The sequence below is a fragment of the Tauraco erythrolophus genome, chromosome Z (genome assembly GCF_009769465.1).
Source record: "Tauraco erythrolophus isolate bTauEry1 chromosome Z, bTauEry1.pri, whole genome shotgun sequence".
NCBI classification, from domain to species: Eukaryota; Metazoa; Chordata; class Aves; order Musophagiformes; family Musophagidae; genus Tauraco; species Tauraco erythrolophus.
The window spans coordinates 34,505,538-34,526,632 of record NC_141496.1 but is presented as its reverse complement, the minus strand read 5'-3'; the positions used below and the strand labels follow the sequence as shown (position 1 = coordinate 34,526,632).

The 21,095-nt window shown below is 42.1% G+C and overlaps 1 protein-coding gene across 1 annotated transcript in view; it reads right to left on the bottom strand.

Annotated features, from left to right (window-relative positions):
* The window catches only part of MCTP1 (multiple C2 and transmembrane domain containing 1), a 290,613-nt gene extending 269,783 nt beyond the window's left edge, over positions 1-20,830 (bottom strand). The window contains exon 1 of the mRNA XM_086628677.1: positions 20,243-20,830. Within this exon, the coding sequence (XP_086484803.1) occupies positions 20,243-20,830 (588 nt within the window). The remainder of the gene's footprint in view (positions 1-20,242) is intronic.
* Positions 20,831-21,095: the final 265 nt, after the last annotated feature.

The window sequence follows — 21,095 nt, the reverse complement described above, 5'->3', positions numbered from 1 at the left end:
TCTCTATTTTCTTTCCTGCAGGCTACTAAAAATTTCAGTATCATCTTGCACAAAAATGTGAACCAAGATCTCTTCCCTAAGCCACTTTTTGCTCCACTTCACACTAGGCATTCTTCATGGAACAAACAAAACAAACCAAAACACCCAAAACAACAACCTCATCTCAAAAACCACAGAAACAATTGAACAAGTATTAGCATCTACGTTCTTAATTCCTAGGTAACAGATTCACCTTTACTCATGTGCCTTCTACAACCACTGCATCTTTATTTTTTTCCCTTTACAGTACAATACCTTTAAAAATACACACATAAATAACTATGTAGAAAAGACAACAGCTTGACAGGAGGCTGGAGATGAGAATTTCAACATTTTCTGTACAGGAAGGCATTGAACCAAGGTCTCCCAACTCCCTGATGACACGTTTTACCTCTTACAACACAACAGGCTGGGAGGCAGACACAACCACATTCTTTTCCACCACATGATTTAAAAGATAGCTTCTCCACATTTTTTGTAGGGATCCCAATCTTCCTGCTGGGCAGTGCCTAACAGTCTATCAAAACGAGCTCCTCGGGGCACTTAGACTCAACGGGGGATTTTTTTAAGGCCCTCAGTTCAGAAGAAAACTTTGCAGGGGGCTGCTCAGACTGCAGTACTGTCAGATGAGCACAAAGCAGACTCACTTCGTCTCTGGAGAACTCTGAAGTCAAACAGAGCTACACTCATTAACACCAGCTGAGGATCTAACCTTATAGAAAAATTAATTCCAAGTAATAAAAGCAGTCTACACTAAGAATAGTAATTAATGTAATCAGGTCAGGCGTAGAAGGGAGATCTTCAACCCACAGTGAACAAGGAGAAGCCACTTAAAATTCAAACAATTAAAATGCTCATTAGCTTTTCTTCAATTGCCTGCTAAAATGATACTGCTCCATTTCATCTGTTTCTTCTCTGCCTAGATCAACCACACAGGAAGGAGAAGAAGACCGAACTCAATGTAAATCAAGTCTGCCTGCAGCTGCAGACCAGGAGGAGATGATTACCTGCAGTAAATCTGCAAGTGCACAGTAGCATCACAGGACAGGACCATTCTGTAATAGACCACAATTTCCATGTCTCACAGTCTAGGACCGTAAGACGCTGAACGTTTCACTGTCAATGCAACTTTTTACTTCTACTGAGGAAAAAATAAGGAAGTGGGGGGAATGGTAAAATTATCAATCCTGTATATTAAGCAAGTATCATCTTAAATATAAGCATACATTTAAACCACTCACTATTATTTTCATCCTGGTAACCCACACCTGAAGTAATAAAACTCAGAAAGTAAAGCAAATGAAGATAAATCCCATACAATTCGAATAAAACTTAAGATGTGTGGGTGAGGAGAAGGGGCAAGGAAAGAGAATCACTGAGACGGAACAACAGAGTATTAGAGCTCAGGGGCAGGAGGGTTCCCAAGTCATCACAGCCATGGAAGATCTTGAGTGGAAAGGCTCCAGAATAAACTGTGTATTACCTGCACACATGTACTGTCAAGATGCTGCTAGATCACAGGGGAGAGAAAGGCTGTGTTGTTTCATTTTTACAAATAACACATAGCATTTTACGCCTAAAAACATTGAATCTTCCACATCAAACCTCCCAAACCTCCTTTGACCAAAAACATACGTGATTAACTACATCAACTCCTTTGTTTTAGCAGAACATTGACTGCACAACAAACAATAGTATTAAAAATGTCAGACACTGCAGCAGCACACACAAAAAAAGACTACAGTTATTTAGAAGCGATACGATATTAAAAACAGTGCACGCAACCCCATAGACTACAAAAATATATCCTCTCAGGACTGGGTCAGAAATGTGACGCAATTTTTTTTTTTTTTTCTATCTTATGAGTCTGCAGTAGGCCAAAACAGGTAAAAAATGGTTGACGAAAGATTGCATATATCAAATTTTTGAAAGTCTTTTGAAGGACAGTGTCATTTCCAATTCCTGACACAAACTAAAGAGGACACTGCCTAAGCAAAATCTCTAGGTGAGGGAGCCAGTGCAAACCAAGTGTGACCAGTATCTCATACGTCTCTGCAGGCACTTATGCTTTGGTTATGCTTAAGTGTTAGAGATTCCGGGATTTGATGCTACTCATGTTTGTACCCATTCCTTCTCTTTCTGTCACAAGTCCTTATGCAAATATTCTCAATCAAACCTAAAAAAAAAAAAAATAAATTATTCTCCTGTTTATCAAGCAACATTCTTGACAGCCATTTGGTTCAAGGTCATGTCTTAAAACTTACTGCTGAAGGAATTTCAAGAGACTCATGCATAGCTGAACTTGGAGGAACTCATATCCAACACTGACATTGAGACCCTCAGCGTCCTTGGTCAAGTGCCAGCTAAATGTAGGTGCACGTGAAATCTGCATTTTGATTTCCACCAGTAAAGCCTTCCAGATATCAAGGTTTCAGATACCCAACACCACAGAGCTGTTCTGAACCCCACTCCTTGTCTGAACCCTCTCCGTACTTTCACAGAAAGCTTCTTCTCATGAAGGCACCCCAGGCAAAGCCATAAGGCAGGAATGCTTGGTGTATGCCTACCCTTCAGGACATCAGAGAAAACCAACAGAAGGTGGTAACATATTCACTTTAAACATGTTCTATTGTAGAACAATCTTACAATGTAGCTAGACAAGTTCAAATGCATCTTGTTCCGCCTAATTCGGAGCTGGAATTTAATAACGTCAGCTAATACCCAACCAAATGCTGTAACCATCAGACTACAGTCATCTGGGATCCCTCTCAATCTCTCTCAAGAGAGGTTTTCTTCCCATGCATTAGATCAAGCAATTTTATGACCACTAAGTGAAACAGATTCATTTTCCAGCAGCTCCAGTCCATTAACTCACTCTCCTGGCACAAAATGGATCCTACAGAAGGCATCCAGAACCTGCAGCTAGATGGGAAAGTGTAATGAATAAGTATGCCCCAAGACCAGTGACGGATCCAACACTCCACTGGTTGACGCTCCCTTTTATATGGTCCAGTTTTGAAAAACAAACATCTTGGGGAGAGAAGTCAGTTTTCGTTCAAATTAAAATACAGTTTTCCTCATTTTATCAGAAAGTTCATCATTACCTTAGCAGTATCTTTCCCATCCTGAAGGAGAAGTCTGGCGTATTTTCCATATATCCTGTTTCACTGTCAGGCAAGGAAGCAAATCAATCACAGTTTTACATAAGATATCACATATGTCAGTTTCTAAGTAGCTTCCTTAGAAACTGCAATTACTGAACAGAGTAGCTGATGGTTGTTTATTCTTCTGCTTTTAACTGTCTCACTGTCCTCCTCTGCTGTTTGCTTCTGACTGCTATCACATTTTATGAGATTACATCTCATCTTAAGCTTGTATGGGCAAACGCTTTCATTTCCCTGTACATTTGAGCCTTACCATCTCTAGGTAATAACACAAAAATTGATTATTTCAGTTTAAAGTTTAAAATAAAAATTTGGTGCACTTCTCAATAAAGATTTTTAATTATATTTATTGATCTGCTAAGAAACTAAAATACTAATTATCAGAAAATTTCCCTCCCCTAAATGCGCCAGGAGGAAAATCCATGACTAGTTATTCTTGACAAAACAGGTGCATTATCACCATTCAAATCGTATACTTCAGGAAGCACAAAGACTTTTCCCAAACTGCAGCTTGACGTCATATTTACAAGCAGAGCACATTAATCTTATGCTGCCATTACTAGGTCATTCAGTCAATATGTTACATGTTTTGAAAGTAATTGTACTGGAAAGCTCCTCTGTGTGCTGGAAAGCTGCTTGACTTGGAGAGTAGCTTATTCCTAGGCCAGTCTTATTACATGCCTAATATTTTTCTCTTGGTATTTTAAGGTGGCAGAGGACTCTGAGAGGGTCTCACTGAAAACTATCAGAAGATATTTAAGAAGAATACTACTAAATCAGCACAGATCACCATGCATGTCTATTTTTAAACTGATACCCATACCACAAAGATAAATATAATAGTCTTGTGAAGAGAAGTCAACTTCTAAAGCAGAAACACTTTATATATAAAGACAAGCAGAACAGATGAATCATAATACAATCATTTTGGATTGTAAAAATATTTCTTGACCCCTGTTGCTATAAAGTACTATGAAAGCCAAACCTACAAAAACAGGGAAAGCTGTTGGGATTGAGCAAGGGCAGGAGGAGAGATAGGGCTGATAATTCTGTCTGTCTTTTAACATTTACTGATTATAAACAGACATTGTATCTGGGCACCACGACTGACGTGATGCAGAATCTAGCTCTGTGTTATTAGGAGAGTAGTCTAACTGGCAACCCTTTACAGTAACTAGAGCCGCACTGCAGAAAACAATATTAGACATCTGCCATAAAGAAGCACAAAAGATTTCTCTTCCTGCTTAGTGTTATAATGGTTAGTCCACTAATAATCCTGTCTTTCACATTTTGTAATCACTTCATCTAGACACTGCCCATGAAGTGATGCATGACTTCTACATGGGAAAAAAAACTGAAGTGTGTAACTTTGTTCAATTATTTTTTAGGAGGCCACAGTGTCATTTTGAAAAAACACAACACTTAAATGTATTTTAGGCCTCAAGGTATTTTTTCCATTATAGGCAATCAAGCAGCACAAACAAAATGTAAGTGTTACTTACGGCAGTCTGGCCCTTCTTGATATACACTAGATAAATAAATAATGCTAGTTTACTCTATCCCATGTGTTACAACAGTAGATTCCCAAACAAGAGAAAAGACGTTCATTTTCTGTTCGTCTAAGCAAAGTACAACACGGTGAATGGAGAATCACAACTTAGTTGACATTTAGCTTTATTTAGGAAAGGAATTCCTCTGACAGGCTAAGAGAAGAACATTATTAAACGCTTCTCTTTCTGATAACAAATACAGTGAACACCAGGAGACTCTAATCTTGCTGAACAACTGGATCACCTATTTTGCTTGTTATTGTCATCAGTGCTTTTGCAATTTTTCTCACTTTATAAAAACCAAATTTAGGCTAGACTAGACTAGTTTAGTTGGAAAGGACCTACAACCACCATCTAGTCCAACTGCCTGACCGCTTCAGGGCTGACCAAAAGTTAAAGCACGTTATTAAAGAAAAGAAGGTAAGGTATGCTATTAAGGGCATTGTCCAACGACAGGCTTGGGGCATCAACCATCTCTCAAGGAAGCCTGTTCCAGGGTTTGACCCCCCTCTTGGTAAAGAAATGCTTCCTAATATCCAGTCTACACATCCCCTGGCGCTGCTTTGAACTGTTCCCACATGTCTCATCACTGGATACAAGGGAATTTTGAAAATTTGAAGATAAAATATGAAATACAACAACAGGTTCACATCTGTGCAGTGCAATGGAGACAGAAGTTATGATTTCCATTAAACTATATGACATAACAAATAATTCACATGCCCTAACCTGGACAATGAGCAACATATTGACCACAATAAGTATATCTGGCTAATGAGAATTAAGTAGCAATCCTGGATTTTGCGAAAATTCATACTCTAACCCTGCAAAAGCTATTGCTTCTCTTAAACAGGGACATCACCAGGTGACAAGGAGTGTACACAACGTAAGCATATATAGGGCATGATAAATATTTTGTAGGCTTTTCACAAGATAGGTAAGCTTTTCCCTAAATATCAAAAAGACTTCAGATAAAAGACAATACATAACACTTCATGGTTTTATATGTACTAGTAATAAATAACTCCCTTTTCAACAACATTGTTTGAAAAAAAAAGCATATTCACATTGCTGCCTTCTCAAATCCGAGTCTTCATTTTTAGTACTGAGAACAAGGATAAGGTCAAATAGTTTTACTCTGTAAATCTCTAATACCTCAATCTTATGCCCAACAACAAAGACTTTGGTAACATGGTAATAAACCTTTCCATATTTTAAAAATAAACTCATGTGTGGTAGTTCCACCCTGCTCCTAACAAATTCAGTCAATAAAAGATATCAATCATTTTTTCTGCCAAACCTCAAAGTGCTGAAATATTGACTTCATCATGCACTATATATAGCTGAAAACCACTCCATTCCCCAATGAATTCATAAAAATCAAATGATGACTACCTCAGCCGGGATGGCCTAGGAAGTTGCAATGACAGAAAACCTCTCCTGTCTCCTTTCCCAAGTGCCTTCTGAAGGACAACATGCCTGCAGATTCTGGGCAGTGAAAGGGAACAGACCAGTAGCTTCTGAAAGCTGTACCCAAATAATGTCACAGGGACACACTAGTGCAACCCTTCTCAATCTGGTGTCACTATGCCATCTGTCATCACACCCTTGTGCACCAAAATTCTGCACTCTTCTAATAATTGAGACCTACAGATCTGCCTTACCAAACAACTAAATTGCAGGGCACATATGGAAACCCACAACCTGTAACACTAACCATTAATAAGAGCGTTACACAAATAAGACAGAAAAACTGAGGAGCTGCTGATGCTTTTACGTACTGCGTTGTCATTGTGATACTATTAAGATGATGACAAAATCTGAAATAAATGTTCCAGAATAGACCCTTTATAAAACAGGATTAAACACTGATGATGGTAACAGCTGGGGAAGCAGAGGACTCCCATTCCATCCAGAATTTTGAATTAAGAGACCAGGAAACAAGTTACCAGAAAAGCTGCTGGAATTCACTAGGTAAATCTCTTGGGAATTTACTATGCCTCTGCTATTTGCACATAAACCATTAGGACAGAAATTATCTCATCAATGAAGACATGTGGCAATGAGAGAGTGAGGCAGAAGGGACTTCTGTCTAATACCAAAGTCTCTGCTCATCTTCTCTTCTCGCTTCCCTCCCTCATCCATGCATGCATGCACATACATGCACACCCACATGCACACTGTTTTCACCCAACTCCGAAATCAAATCAAATCTGTTTTGCTGAAATGTATTTCCCAGCAACAGCTGACAGCAGTCTTACAGACCAAAGCACCTATCCATGACTCACCACCTCCCCTTGCATCCCAAGAATGGTACTTATAATCTCACTTTTACTACCCATCTCTTTTCCCTTCATGTCTCTCATCAGCTATCTCAACAGCAACAAAAGTAACACACATCAATCATATCAGAATAAATCCACAGAATGAAGTCATTCTTCTTTGCCAAAAAAAAGGACTGACAGAGCAAGCAACTGACTGATACCCTTTTCCTTAGAAAGGGACTTGCAAAGATTTCATGTAGCTTCGCCTTGCTTAACTACTCCGTTTCAAAATGCTTTGTGCACTGTCTAGGACCCATTTCTCCTGGCTGTCATGACCTTTCCAAACAGCGACCCTCAAAACATTGGTATGGATTCGCCAGTGCGTTTGTCAAGGAAACAAATATGTCAAGATCTCTCTGCTTAGAAAGACAACAACCCATGCTTAATTGCAGTTAAGTGATGGCAACACCTTTTGTTCTTTTGCATCACTTATTACACCAAAAGTGAACAAAATCCACTACTGTGTGCAGCATCTTGCCTGAACGGGTATCCCTCTCCCTCTTGCCTTCCTCACCCCTCCACTCACATACAGCTGAATCCTTAGGTTTCCGCACACATCCAAGAGCCCCACAAAACACCCAAAGCCGGCTCTGAGAAGAGACATCACAGCACGGACAACATGCTACACACGTGGCTAAAATGCCTGGTGTGTTCTGTTGGCGAGTGCCATACTCCTGAGCCTGTTCTGCTTCGGTGCCTGCTCCCAGACACGGGCTGTTTAATGTAAGGATGAACAAAAGTTCTTCCTCTTCTAGATACTTTCAATCATTTGTAAAAACAGCCATGTTCTTATGTACTATAAGCAGCTGCTTCTACAACCAAAGCAACTGACACCAGTATTTTGACAAAAGTTGTTATCTGAGTACAGATCATGTAACATGGTAACTAGCTAATAAACCCTTAAGTGGCAGTGCTGGCGTTTCTTTTCTAAATATTAAAACATACCACCACCTGAGTTGTGTCATTTGTGATCATCATTACAGCAAAACAAAAGTGGAAGCAGGAACAATTGCAAAGCATGCTTTTTTATGCTTTTACTTTGGTTTTATTGTCTAAAGTATGGCAGCTCTTCAACACCAAGATACGCATATTCAAAAACACCGGCTAGAAAGATCAAGTGAACTCAGCATTAGCCCGCAATTCTGCAACTGACAGAGGCTTCTGGCAATATGCGACGAACTACAGCTTGTATTATTCAAAACGTTGCTACAAATAGGCCTGAAGTTAATGTTTGCCTGGAAGAACAGCACTACAGAACACCGGCATAAAGAGCAGAAAACGGTACAGTTGTGGTTAATATTTGGCTTCTAAACATTTGAAATTATTTAACAAGGCTTGAGATACGTGCTGTCCTTCAGTACATTACCTTTGAGGGGCACAGGGGAACCTTGAATGTTCTTGAAAAGCTCTGTTTGTGTGTATTCGTTATTTTAGAGACAATTTTTTCTAGCACTTTATACCCATAGGAAAGGAACAGAATTTTCTCGAAATTCCTAAGTTTTAAGGAAAACTAGAAAGCAAAAGAAGCTACAACTTGGAACCAAAATAAGGCAGCACTTTCCATGTTGACATAGTGCTAAAAAGAGTCTACTGAGAAAAGCAAAAAGAGGTATAATTTATGATACTACAAACATAACCTTTTCTATCACATCAGAATTTTTAGGATGATTCCTATTTGATTTTTCTAGTCTTGGTTAACATTAGGAGTTATCAGTAAGCATGGAAGTTGCTCAGTTCTTCTGCATTAGGTGACTAAGAAATACTACCCCTGCAAGAGATCCACAAAACACAGAAATTCCAGATTAGATGACTGAAACTCTAAACTTTTCAAAGCTGAGGAACCCATTTTCAGCAAACCAAAACAAGCCTAAGTCACTTACACCTAACATATCATCTGGAATCCTATATGCAACATGCTATATGCCCAAATACTGCTACAGCCTCACAACCAGTGTGTCTTTCCCACACAGAACCACGTAGCCATCCACCATATGTTTCTAGTCTGAAAGCCAGGCAATCAAAGCATCTGACTGCTGTTAACAGGAGGGGAAAAAAACCCTGAAAAAACAAAACCAAACACCACCACCCCCAAACAAACCCCCCCACCCTCCCCCACCCCAACCCCCCACCCCTCCACCCCCCACCCCCCCGTCAAACTGTGTAGATACAAGTTTAAAAGGAAAATCCCTTCATCCGGTAGATTGTTTCAGAAATGCAGATCTCCAACACATCAAGATGATCAGACTATTTCTATCGTTATTCCACACTATCTCACAGAAAACACTGTAACATAAATCTTAGCATGTAGATTGCATGAGGAGATTGCTACCCTGCATACTGAACTACGTTTATTAGCTGAAGCTTAGACATAAGTCTTACGAACATGATAAAGATTCAAATTTACAATTCTTGTAACTAAGAGAGGGATTTTTATGCATTACACAAGGGTTACACGATGAATATGCATGTATTCCTTCACATTTCCTGGACTCCACCTGATTCCCACATGATAATACTGTTATTTTCATAAAAAATGTAGTACAAAACCAAACTGCAAAATCCAGTTCTTGTGCCATAAAACCATTTTCATATTAATACTATACTGACTACAGTAATGCAGAACATTAAAACTCCCATCTAATGTCAATAATGTTCAAAATTCTAAAATCTGAGCTATTAAAACTGTAACAATATCAAAAGTTTGTGCCGAAGAGGGCAATAAGCCTTTTACTGTAAGAGTTACTGTAAGAGTAAGGATGTCCTTACAATGAAAGGTGGAAGCTTTGTTTCTTACCTTCAATTACGAGAGTTTGATAATTCTTCCCACTCTTCATAAAGCTTCCTAGAACTTCAGACTCTCTCTCTGTTGTGCATGAAGTTTCATTTGATAATCATTCCTCACCCAGCAAATACAACAGCAGGAAGTCAGCATTTGCTTTTCCTGCTAGAAAGCGTTTTTTCCCCTCTCTCCAGGAATTTAGAGCGATTTGCCAGATAGAATCAACTGCATTTTCTTGAGCCAATACTTAAATGAATAGGTAAAATTTCTAGCTTTGGGACTAAAAAAAAAAAAAGAATCTAAGAGTTCCTGGAAGGTAGTTAGTTTTCTGGACAGCACACAGGGGCTTCGCCACAGCTGAAGACGAAGCCCTGTCCAAATGGGACAAGAACTAGTTTCAGGAAAAAGTCTCAACTTCTTTCCCATGCGTTGGGTCTGCCAGCATATAGAGAGCCAGCACAGACCACAACTACATTTCAGCCAATGACCTCTGCCATCTGCTTTGTTCTAGGCTCCAGAACGGGGTAGAAAAGGCTTGGAAAGAGAATTTGGCTCATGGTTATTAACAAAAGCTTTAGCTACAGTTCTCCTTCTCTTATAATTACATGAACTGCAGCATAAGTCACCTTAACTAAACACAGCCAACAGAAAAGCATCTGGGTTCTCGTCCCTCTGGCACTATGTGGAAGATTGTGGTATTTGTCTAAAACTTAACTCCATAAAATATTTATCATTAGCTACAGAGCAGTCTAGTTACTGATTTAATAACACACATCAGAAGCAGCAAACAAGGGTCTCACTGGAGTGTGCATCTCCTACATGAGAGATATGAAACAGAACAGCTCACACAAGGTGAGAACCAATAAGGATATTCATTAACTGCAAGGTACTGAATGGCTTAATTGGATATACTGCACAAAGAATCTGTGAGGCACATTAATTTTATCTTGTTCATCAAACATTTGCAAGCCTACAAAGGATTATTCATCTTTGCCTAACACGATCGCCTGATCACAAGCACAGCAGAGATGGTAAACTGAACGCCACCAGATCAGACACATCAAAAACAAACTGCATCCCATCCTTGGCACGCCCGGCGTACCAGCTAAAGCCAACCCCCTTATGTAAATAGCACTCAGCCTTTCTCAAAAAAAACCTGATCCGCTTGATGCCACATTTCATGACTCATTCTTGAATATGATTTTCTTGAGAAACAGTTGCAGAACTTCTCAGAATCGGACAGAGGGAGGAGAGCAAAAGTTTGAACACTGCAGCATTTCAAAAACTGGTTTGATACAGAGTTTTATAGAGCAACCTAACAGTGCGGGTGGTTGCAAGAGCAGTTAAACAATTGATTAAATTGCTCTTCCGGAAAGAAATTAACTTCTTCCCTTTCAAATGAGCAGAAGGAAGCTAAAGAAAAATTACAAAGCTATAAAGAATCAGATTTACACATATGTAAGCAAAGTTTGAAATACACTATTTCATTCAGAAGTAGGCACTGTTGTTGCCTCTGCATTTTTTACAGCAGCTTGTGATCTTAATATGAAGTAAGTAATACAGAAGTGGGAAAAATAGGAAAGGTTTTATCTAAAAACTAATTTTAAAAAAGATCTAAAAGAATGAACAGCCAAGAATAAGAGAGAACATATAACGCTTCCCAATATCAAAATGAAGAGATAGTTCAGAGAAACTGTGGCAGATACGTTAATGTTTTGACAGCTCAACAAAATCTGTCCCAATAGTTGAAGTTCCCTTCTTACTGCCAGCAAAAGCTTTAGATGCGTTTCTGCTGTGCCACTAACTGGCCTCAACATTGTCCAGCACTCATGGCATACATTTCACCTGTGAAAAGACACATTATTAGAATGGCACGTCTGTAATTCAACCTAGATTTTCACTCTGCTGTATTTGGGGGGGGGGGGTTGGAAGCAACAGTCCTTGTCTCATGGGTTATCTCACACCTGGAGGTACAACTATTTGTCTACAAGAGGTCAGTAAGAAAACAACATTTATCACAGTATAGCAGGAGTTGGTGGGAAGTGGCAGAAGGGTAAGTTGATCAAAATCCCTTTGATAAGAAGTGGTTAAAACATCAGTCATCTATTTCAGAATTTCTCCGCTTAGTGGGAAACAAAAAATGTTCAGCCTTGCAATTACAAAATCCCAAGGAATAATAAAGTCAAGACTTCCATCTTCTACCTCCCATCTCGTGACCATCAAACACACTGTTCCTGACAGGACGTGCACTTCATTTAGAGTTCCCAGAGCAAACAGCCTGTCAAGATGCTCTTTGAACCTCCATCTTCATGTCAGAAAAACTTCACCAGGGATATGAAACACTGGGATGGGATCTTTCTGTAGTACTGTTTACACATCACTCCCAACTTTCCTGTAGTGTTAGCCTATATCTTCTGGGGTATAAGACACAGGTCCACAAGGAAAAACTCATTGACTGATAAAGAATTCAGTAGCCATCGCCTAGTAGATAGTTACAGTATCTGCTACCCAGCTTAGCAGTTACAGGCTTTCCCTGCTGAAGTAAACAGGAACATGTAAAACACGAACAACACACCATATTCAACAGCAGCCAAAAGTTTTATTTTAAGTATCAGTGATGCTAAGTCTCAAATCTGCCAGAGCAAGAATGGGGCTTAATGAGAAAAAGTATGCTCTAAACATAAACCCTCATTTGTAATGATAAAATGCCAAGTAATTACCAGACTGCAATCAGTGCTAATGACTGGAAACTCATGAGACCATCCATAGAAAAATCTGGTGACACAGCAACACAAATAGATCGCCAAATCATTACTCCCTTAGGGAAAGTTTAACACAACCATTAAGAATATTTTTTTTTTTCTTTAAAAACAAGATGAAAAATCACATTGCTTTACAAGCAATAGAATTTAATGGACAGTGCTCTGAAAGTATTGATGCAATGCCCAGGCATGGTGTGGTGTAAATCCTGCTACTGCCTCTACCACTTTCTTATTGTGATGCAAAACTAAATATAACCATTCAAACCAACAGGGCTACAAGTATCTCATAGCCCTTCCCCTGACACGCTCCATCAACGGCCCATAGCTAAATCACACATCAAGTTACTGGATTTGCCCACCTGGAAAATCAACTAATTTTTCAGGAGGAAGAATGTCATACCATAGAGTGGTTTGGGCTGGAGGGGACCTTAAATGTGCTTTGTTAATGACTTACTGCTGAATCTCTTCTCAGATAAATGCAAAATTATATCAACTCCACTGGCTTCAGAAAAGCACAAACAAGGCAGAGCTGGATGTATCGATATAGAGACAAAAAAGATCTATTTACCTTACAGCGCTGTTATCCTGTAGCAGTAGATATAGGCTACAAAAGAAATACTGAAGGAAATACAAAAAAGAATACCAAAACCCAAGTCCTTTCAACATTACTTTGCTACATATCTTTCAGCACAGTGTTAAATATTGCCCTTCAAGAAAATCTTTATCCTGTATTGCACTGTTCCATGTTAATCATTGTCTGGAACAAGCAAATGAAATATATTTTAGGGCTCATATAGTCACTTATATAGTTAATTCCTTCTCCTAGAGAAAGAATTAAGCCCTTGGAAATGTTTAAGAATTTGAAACTACAAATGTTATTTAGCCAATAATCTGAAGCTACAGATTTTATTCAGTCAAATGATTACATGGGAAAGCATATCAGCAACATCCAAGCAGAGCAAAAAGGAGCAGAAGACTGCTTACTATCCTCATTAATTATCTGATTTGCCGAGACATAGTCTTCCTCTTCATCTAAAAATCATTCACATGAAACATGAGTAAAAAGGTGGCCTTACTGACAAATATCCCAGTACTTCCATAGCTTTATCCTCAGGTCCCACTTCTCACATGCAGAGTTTGAAACTTTCGAAAGTAGATTTTTTGACAGCAATGATCCATCACAGCTCTAAGTCTTTGAAACGGGAAACCTCTGGCTTTAGTGACAAGGTATGAATCAGCCACTCCACAAGACTTCAGTACTTAGAAGTCCAGAGGGACTATTCTTCTGTGCACTTGCTACGGTTTGTTCACCATTACAGAAAGACATGGAACATACACTGTGATTTCCCTGAGCAGAACACAAACTCTACATAAAATAAAACTTCATACTGAACTAAAGGTGATCTAATTTGTAGTTTTGATACATTAAGTCTACCACAGATAAAGCTTGGGGGAAATCTGCCTTCTTTTACAAGGGAAGAGGAAAACATTTATTTTTTAAACTTAACAGCTTCAGGGCTTACATTATAGTTACCTTCTTAAAATTCCCTAGAAGGTAACACTTCTAATAGCTGAGATCTAAGATCGATAGTAAGATTAGAGAAGAAAAGCCAAATTCAGCCTTCAGATCAATGCAGAGTTCTCAGTTGTCTTGTCAAAGACCAGCAATTCATCCAAGAGGAAAAACAAAAAAGATGACACTTGAGTCTATTAATACATTAGCACCACATGACAAGACAAAACAGCTAAATCAGAACTACCTACAGAGCTGGGTGCTGAATGACATACTGGCAGTTTTAAAACTATTTTAGTGATTTTTTTTTTTTTTTAAAGTACTTCTCTTTGCAAAAATACAGCAACTGATGATAAGTCTGCATCCAGCATTCCAACAACAGGGAAAAAACTTTTTTCAGTATTTCTTGGGACAAAAGTTTAATGCTATAACCATGTTTAGGTATTTGTCTTCTCACATCAAGAAGTCCCACGCAATTCAGTATGTTATGACATACACTGAAGTAACAGAGTTCTGACACAGTCACCTGAAATCCAGCTAGAATCCCTACACTGAAAGTTAATCGCTTCACAGCAGTCACCTGGTAGAAAATAAGTATTTTTTTGTTCCTTCAGTGCAAGGACTGTTGCAATTCCTATCCACAACCATCTCTTGTTCTCAATGTAATTATTTTACTACAAACACCTTTACATATGAGCAGTAAAGGCAAGGGGGAAAAAAAAAAAAAAAAAGAGAAAGTAAAGTTTAAATGATGTCATGGATAAACAGTAAATGAACAGCTGCTACTAGATCACTTTAAAATATGTAAGTATTTCCCACAAGGATAAATGCGAACTGGCCAATTCCAAAAAATGATGCAGCTCACTTTGAAAACTCTGGAGAGATTCTTTACTTAATTAAGCAGAGGTTATTCAAGATATAATTAAATACAATTCTGTTGCGCCATCTCTCGATTTTCGTGTCAGTAATATACACACACTGTAGTAATATACTGTAAATTGACAGACTGCTCAGAGGCTGACAGAGCATAAGAAACATCTAATGCATCTCAAGCTGCTGAAAGATAAACCCTTTGTCAGAAATTAATACAAAAACAGGACAATGCAGCACAGCCCTTGATAAGATCAGATGTCTAATTAAACTCGGAGAAACAAACAGCCTTGAGAGGCTGCAACAGCTTTCTTAAAAAGAAATGAACTTTAGCAATAGCTTTTTACTCTTGCTTGCTGTTCCTGTTTCTATGTAATTTCTATTAAAAAAGATCCAAGCTCTTCTGACCCAGCCTAAACATTTTCTCACGTACTTATTCCCCATGTGTCAGTGGCTAGATCCTCAAAAGCAAGCTTTCTCCTGTTTTCTAAAATTTTGCCCCCTTACTCTCAGAACACTGCTGCCCTCAAATCATGCTCCAAATACCTGTTCAGACTGGCTCTCTCCAGCTTTTCTTGCTTGTATTGGCATTATCTCAGAAAAAAGAAATCCTTGACAGTCAGAAGCGTTCAATTTTCCTCATCACTTTCACCTTTCCCAGTGCAGTTTCTTAGAAATCTGAACTAGCAATTAAGATTCTCTTGGGTGACATTATCTTTGTGGCTTTTCACTGACATTTTCTGCCTTTTCTTCCATCTTTATGTTGTTCTTTTGCCTGCATTGGCCGGATCAATTACTGAAACATCACCTGTGACATATGCCAATTAGAAGAAACAAGCCAAATTTTTCCCTTGTGTAACTTCACTGGCTCCAGTGGCTCTAAGCCAGATAAAGATTGGTCTGGTAGAGGCAGGAAAACGTGCACGGTATGCCTGTCAGGTTTTCATTGGCTCTGTATCCCCCTCCACACCAAATTCAAAATTCTCCTCTCTTCCTCGCAGCTCTGGCTCTGCTCCTGTTTCATCGCTACTCTTAACTTTCTCCTTCCCAGGCATCTCAGTACACCACCATGCTCCTTGCCCTGAAATTGCAACCTCTCTTCACACAACCCAGCTCACTAAACTCAACCCTTTTTCTGCAGATCCCTCTCGTGTGTCACACAGCTCATTCTCTTTCACCAACTTTATTGAGCAACACTTACACACTATTCAGAGAATGGAAGAGACCCTGTATCTGGATACATACCTCCAGTTTTTCTCATTGCACCTCTTTCACATCATGCTGTGCTGTATAATCCAGACCACTGTTACCCAATCTCTGACCCTGAGGACCCACAAATGTAGGCTGAAGGATGCTTATTAACTAAGTAAATAGTTCTGTGTGCAGTAAAACTAATGAAGCTCCATCTCCTATGGCTATGTATCTAGAGGCTGAGCACCAGCCCTAGCCTCCCCTCCACCTCCCTCCGCAGTAACCCAGAGCCCTCCCACATCTCCAATTTACCCCCACAACCACAAAACTGGAGACAGATGGGGAGGGAAGCAGTTAAGAATCTATCCGCTCTTTCAGCTTAATGGCTCAACCTGGACATACTTTAAAAAGTCACAAAGTTTGTTACTACCAAATCCTTATCTTGCAAGAAAGCCCATGGGGGAAAAGTGCCACCAGAATTCTCAGTGCACAGCCAGGTGGCAGCCTGGATGCTTCCTCAGCCAGGAACGCTCTCGCTAAGCCTTCCTCATGTCCACTGTTGGTTCACCATGACGCATGTCCATACCTGTGTTCTCTGATTAAGATGATGGAACACTCATAGGTTCTTTATTACTGCAAATCTTAAGAAACATTGGTATTTCCACACCCTCCTGGTTTTCACTACACAATTACAACAAACTGCAAGTGGTGTAAAGCCTTCTGTGCAAAGCTACATTTCACATTCAGGAAAAAGGCTGTGCTGGCACAGGCACTGCTGGATAAACCCAAGCGCACACTACCAAGCAGATGCAAATTATAAGGGGCAAGTGGAAAAATCCTTGCCATACCGCCCTGGGGAATGGTAGCATGCTCAGCCACTGGAAGTCCTACGGAGCATCAGAACCCCAGGAGTGCTGTCATCATCTCCTGCAAGTGAAACACTCCAGAGGCTTCCATCACTCTCAGCTCGCTCCCTCAAGGGCGCGGCACATCTCCTGCAGCTCTCAGCTATATGAATGTGATTGGATGCCATGTCTACTGTTAGGAAAAATTTGGCCAAACAAACCTGCCATATAGCCTTTGGAAGCTGGAAGAAGGAATCTCAAGCAGAAATACAGGCTGGGCAGAGAACAGATAAAGAGCAGCCCTGAGGAGAAGGACTCGGGGGTGTTGGTTGATGAGAAGCTCAACATGAGCTGGCAATGTGCACTGGCAGCCCAGAAAGCCAACTGTGTCCTGGGCTGCATCAAAAGCAGCGTGGGCAGCAGGTCGAGGGAGGTGATTCTGCCCCTCTACTCTGCTCTCATGAGACCCCACCTGCAGTGCTGCGTTCAGTTATGGGGTCCCCAACACAAGAAGGACATGGAGCTGTTGGAGCAGGTCCAGAGGAGGCCACGGAAGATGATCCAAGGGCTGGAGCACCTCTCCTACGGAGACAGGCTGAGAGAGTTGGGGTTGTTAAGACTGGAGAAGAGAAGGCTCCAGTGAGATTTTATAGCAGCCTTCCAGTACCTAAAGGGGCTACAAGAAAGGTGGAGAGAGGCTTTTGACAAGGGCGTGTAGTGATAGGACAGGGGGCAATGGCTTTAAACAGAAAGAGGGGAGATTTAGATGAGATGTAAAGAAGAAATTCTTCCCTCTGAGGGTGATGAGGCAGTGGATCACGTTGCCCAGAGAAGCTGTGGCTGCGCCATCCCTGGAAGTGTTGAAAGCCAGGTTGGATGGGGCTTTGAGCAAGCTGCTGTAGTGGAAGGTGTCCCTGCCCATGGCAGGGGGGTTGGAACTAGATGATCTCAAAGGTCTCTGTCAACCCAAACCATTCTATGATTCTATTCTATGATCTAGTAGATCTTTTTGTGTACAGATGAGCTAAAAAATTAAGCAGTCTTGATCTGAAAGATGCAGTAGACTTTGCTTGTCCCTGTATTTCAATCAATTTTTAAAAAACATTTTAAAGCAACTTATAATTCTAGCACTGTTTTATTTTTAGATATTTTTATCTCATTTTTGTGATTCTGTTAGTTACTAGAATTCTTTTGATCTTCAGACAGGTAAGGCTGCTAGGCAATAAAAATCTGGACAACTCAAAGTCTGTGCTGCTCTAAGTAAAACTTGGATTTGAGAAACGTAAGTTATTTGAAACTCATGTTACCAAATTTCTAATCCTAAATCCTCAGAGGGGCATAAATGCCACGACCGAAGTTAGGCAGGGGCCTTACTGCCCTGGGGTGCAGCAGGTACACATGCAAGACTTGACTCCTGAAATACACTCAACTGGAAACTCTGACCACTCACGGTGGAAGGTACGTGCTCTGTAACACACCACTGAAAGTACCAGTACTACAGACAGTCCAACAGCGCTTTATAGTCACAGTTTAATTTCCACAGCTATTCCATAGCTCAGTGAAGCTGGTGAATTAAATCAGATTTCATAATCTGAGTGAGATTATGCCTGTAGAGATGAGAAGAGCAAAGGGTGTGCTGATCATGGAATAGCAGAGCAGCTGTTTCAAATCATCCCTCTGAAATAAACATCACAGCAGCTCTGCAAACTCCACCAACAGGGGACATAACAAGCTTTATTTAAAACCAAACCCAGCAATTTTGGTATGCAGGCACAGCCCAATTTAATGCTAGAAACTGCTTGGAGGAATTGGCCATAATCCTACTAATTAAAGACAAGTGCTAGGAAGCTTGAGTACCGCTTTGTTTTGATTAGCAGTACTCTTTCCAAATGTTATGACTGTACCTTGTTCAAAACATGGGTAATGCCCTCACAACTAAATAACAATTGACATGTTTCGTAAATAAACGTGCTGTTTCTTTGCTGAACACAACAGCAGCACAGTACTGAAAAAAAACCCTACATTTTCCTATTTATTAATTGCTAGACATAGCATTCTTTAAAACAGAAGAATATTCTGTAGTCCCGAACAATAGTGCTTTAAATGTGCAACATGTTTTTGTGAGCCGAGGTGGGGGGGGGGGAAAAGGCATTGACTACTGAAGGGAAATGCCTGCTTCGTAAACACCTACCAAAAACGACCTAAAACATTTACAAACATGATTTACACAAGGGATAATCACAGTAGCTTCACGTCAGCACAGCGCTTATCACCAAAACAACTCTGTGGGACTCAGGCACAAAGTGAGGTCTCGGTCCCCTGTTTGTAAAGGCGAAGGCTGACTCTGCAGAGGGACATGAAAGTCTTGCTGATCTCAAGGGATGCTTGTAAGTCGTTGCAGAACCATTACTGCTCTTTACTGGACCACGACCACAGGTGCTGTAGCCCTGACAGAAGCCAAACATATTAATACAGCTGCTTTTTGGCACCAAACAGTCACAGCGTGCGTTTTACTTCAGTTACTCATTTCTCTCTAATTATGACAGAAGACAATACATAATAATACGCATTAGTCAACTATTCCTGAAAAAAAAAAAAAAAAAAAAAAAGGATGACTGCTGAGAATTACACAAACTCCAGAATGACTCATACGTTTTGCACTTTTCTGGCAGGAAATTTATTCCAAGATCCGGCAGGCCCTATCAACACTAGCTTCGCCGCTTAACTTCAACACTGACAGTCGGAAGAGCCATGGCTTTGTACACCGCCTTCCCCCCCACAACGAGGGAGGAACGGCCGTCTGTCTCATCAGCCTGAACCCACGGCCGCGTGCGACGACGCCCGGTACGTTCCGCCAATTAATTATCCGCCGTCTATTACATTCGCACTAGCGATCGTCGTTCGGGTGTCCTGCAGAAATTAAATGAAATAATAACTCAAATTTGGATAGCCTGGGGGCTACCTGAGCAAAAGCCGTGCTGGAAGCGTCAAGGGCAGAAACCAGCAGCCGGGGCCTCCGGCAGAGTCGCGGGGCGGCTGCGGGCAAAGGCGACGGAGCGCGAGGACCCGCGCCTCCCCTCCCCTACCCAGGGACCACCTTTCCCGTCTCTCCCTGCCCTGCCTCGCCCCCACCTCCTTCCCCCCCGGGACCGCCCGCTCGCCCGCCGGCGCTACCCCGCGGGGGGCGGCGGGGGCCGACACTCACCGCGCTGCCGTCGCCGTCCTCCGCCCGCTGCTCCTTCCTGCCGCCGGCGGCGGGCGAGCCCTGCAGCAGCTGCTCCAGGCAGGCGGTGCTGGGCAGCGAGGAGCTCTTCTGGTGCGACAGGTGCGCGCCGGGCCGGCGACCCTCCTTCCCGACCTTGGGCCCCTCATCGCCGGCGGCGGCGTCCTCCCGGCGGGCGGACGGCGGCCCCTTGCCCGGGGGGAGCAGGTGCTCCCGCAGGCGGCGCAGGGCGGAGCCGGACTCGCCGCCCGGCTCCAGCGGCTCGGCGGCCGAGCAGCAGAGGTTGGGCTGGGAGCTGGAGAAGACGCGGTCCAGCACTTGCTTCCGTCGCTTGAAGCCGCTCCACTTGGCGCCGGGCGGCAGGTCCCCCTTGCCGCTGGCCGCCGCCGCCGCCGGCGGGGCGGGGGGCTCCGCAGTGCGGCGCTCGGCTGCCGCCCGCCCGCCGCCGCTGCTCCGGCCCTTGCCCCCCAGCTGCAGGTTCTTCCACAGCCGCGCCTGGAAGGACACCACCGGCTCGGGCTCGCCGGGCTTGTCCCCCGCGGCCGTCCGGGGCTCCTTGCCCGGCTCCATCCTCCTCCTCCTCCTTCTCCCGCTGCTGTGGCGGCGGCGGCTGCGGGAGCAACAGCAGCAGAGCCCGCCGGAGCCCGGCGCCTTCACTCCCGTGCGGGGCGGGCCGGAGCGGCGCCCGCCGCCGGGGACGAGCGCGGGGCTCCGCCGCCGACCCGCCGCGCCGCCCCCCGCTCAGCGCGGCACGGCGGAGGCAGCCCTGGTCTGGAGCCGCGCCGTGGAAGTTAAAGGAAGGACGAAGCCCCCTTGCCCGGCCTCGCCAGGCGGA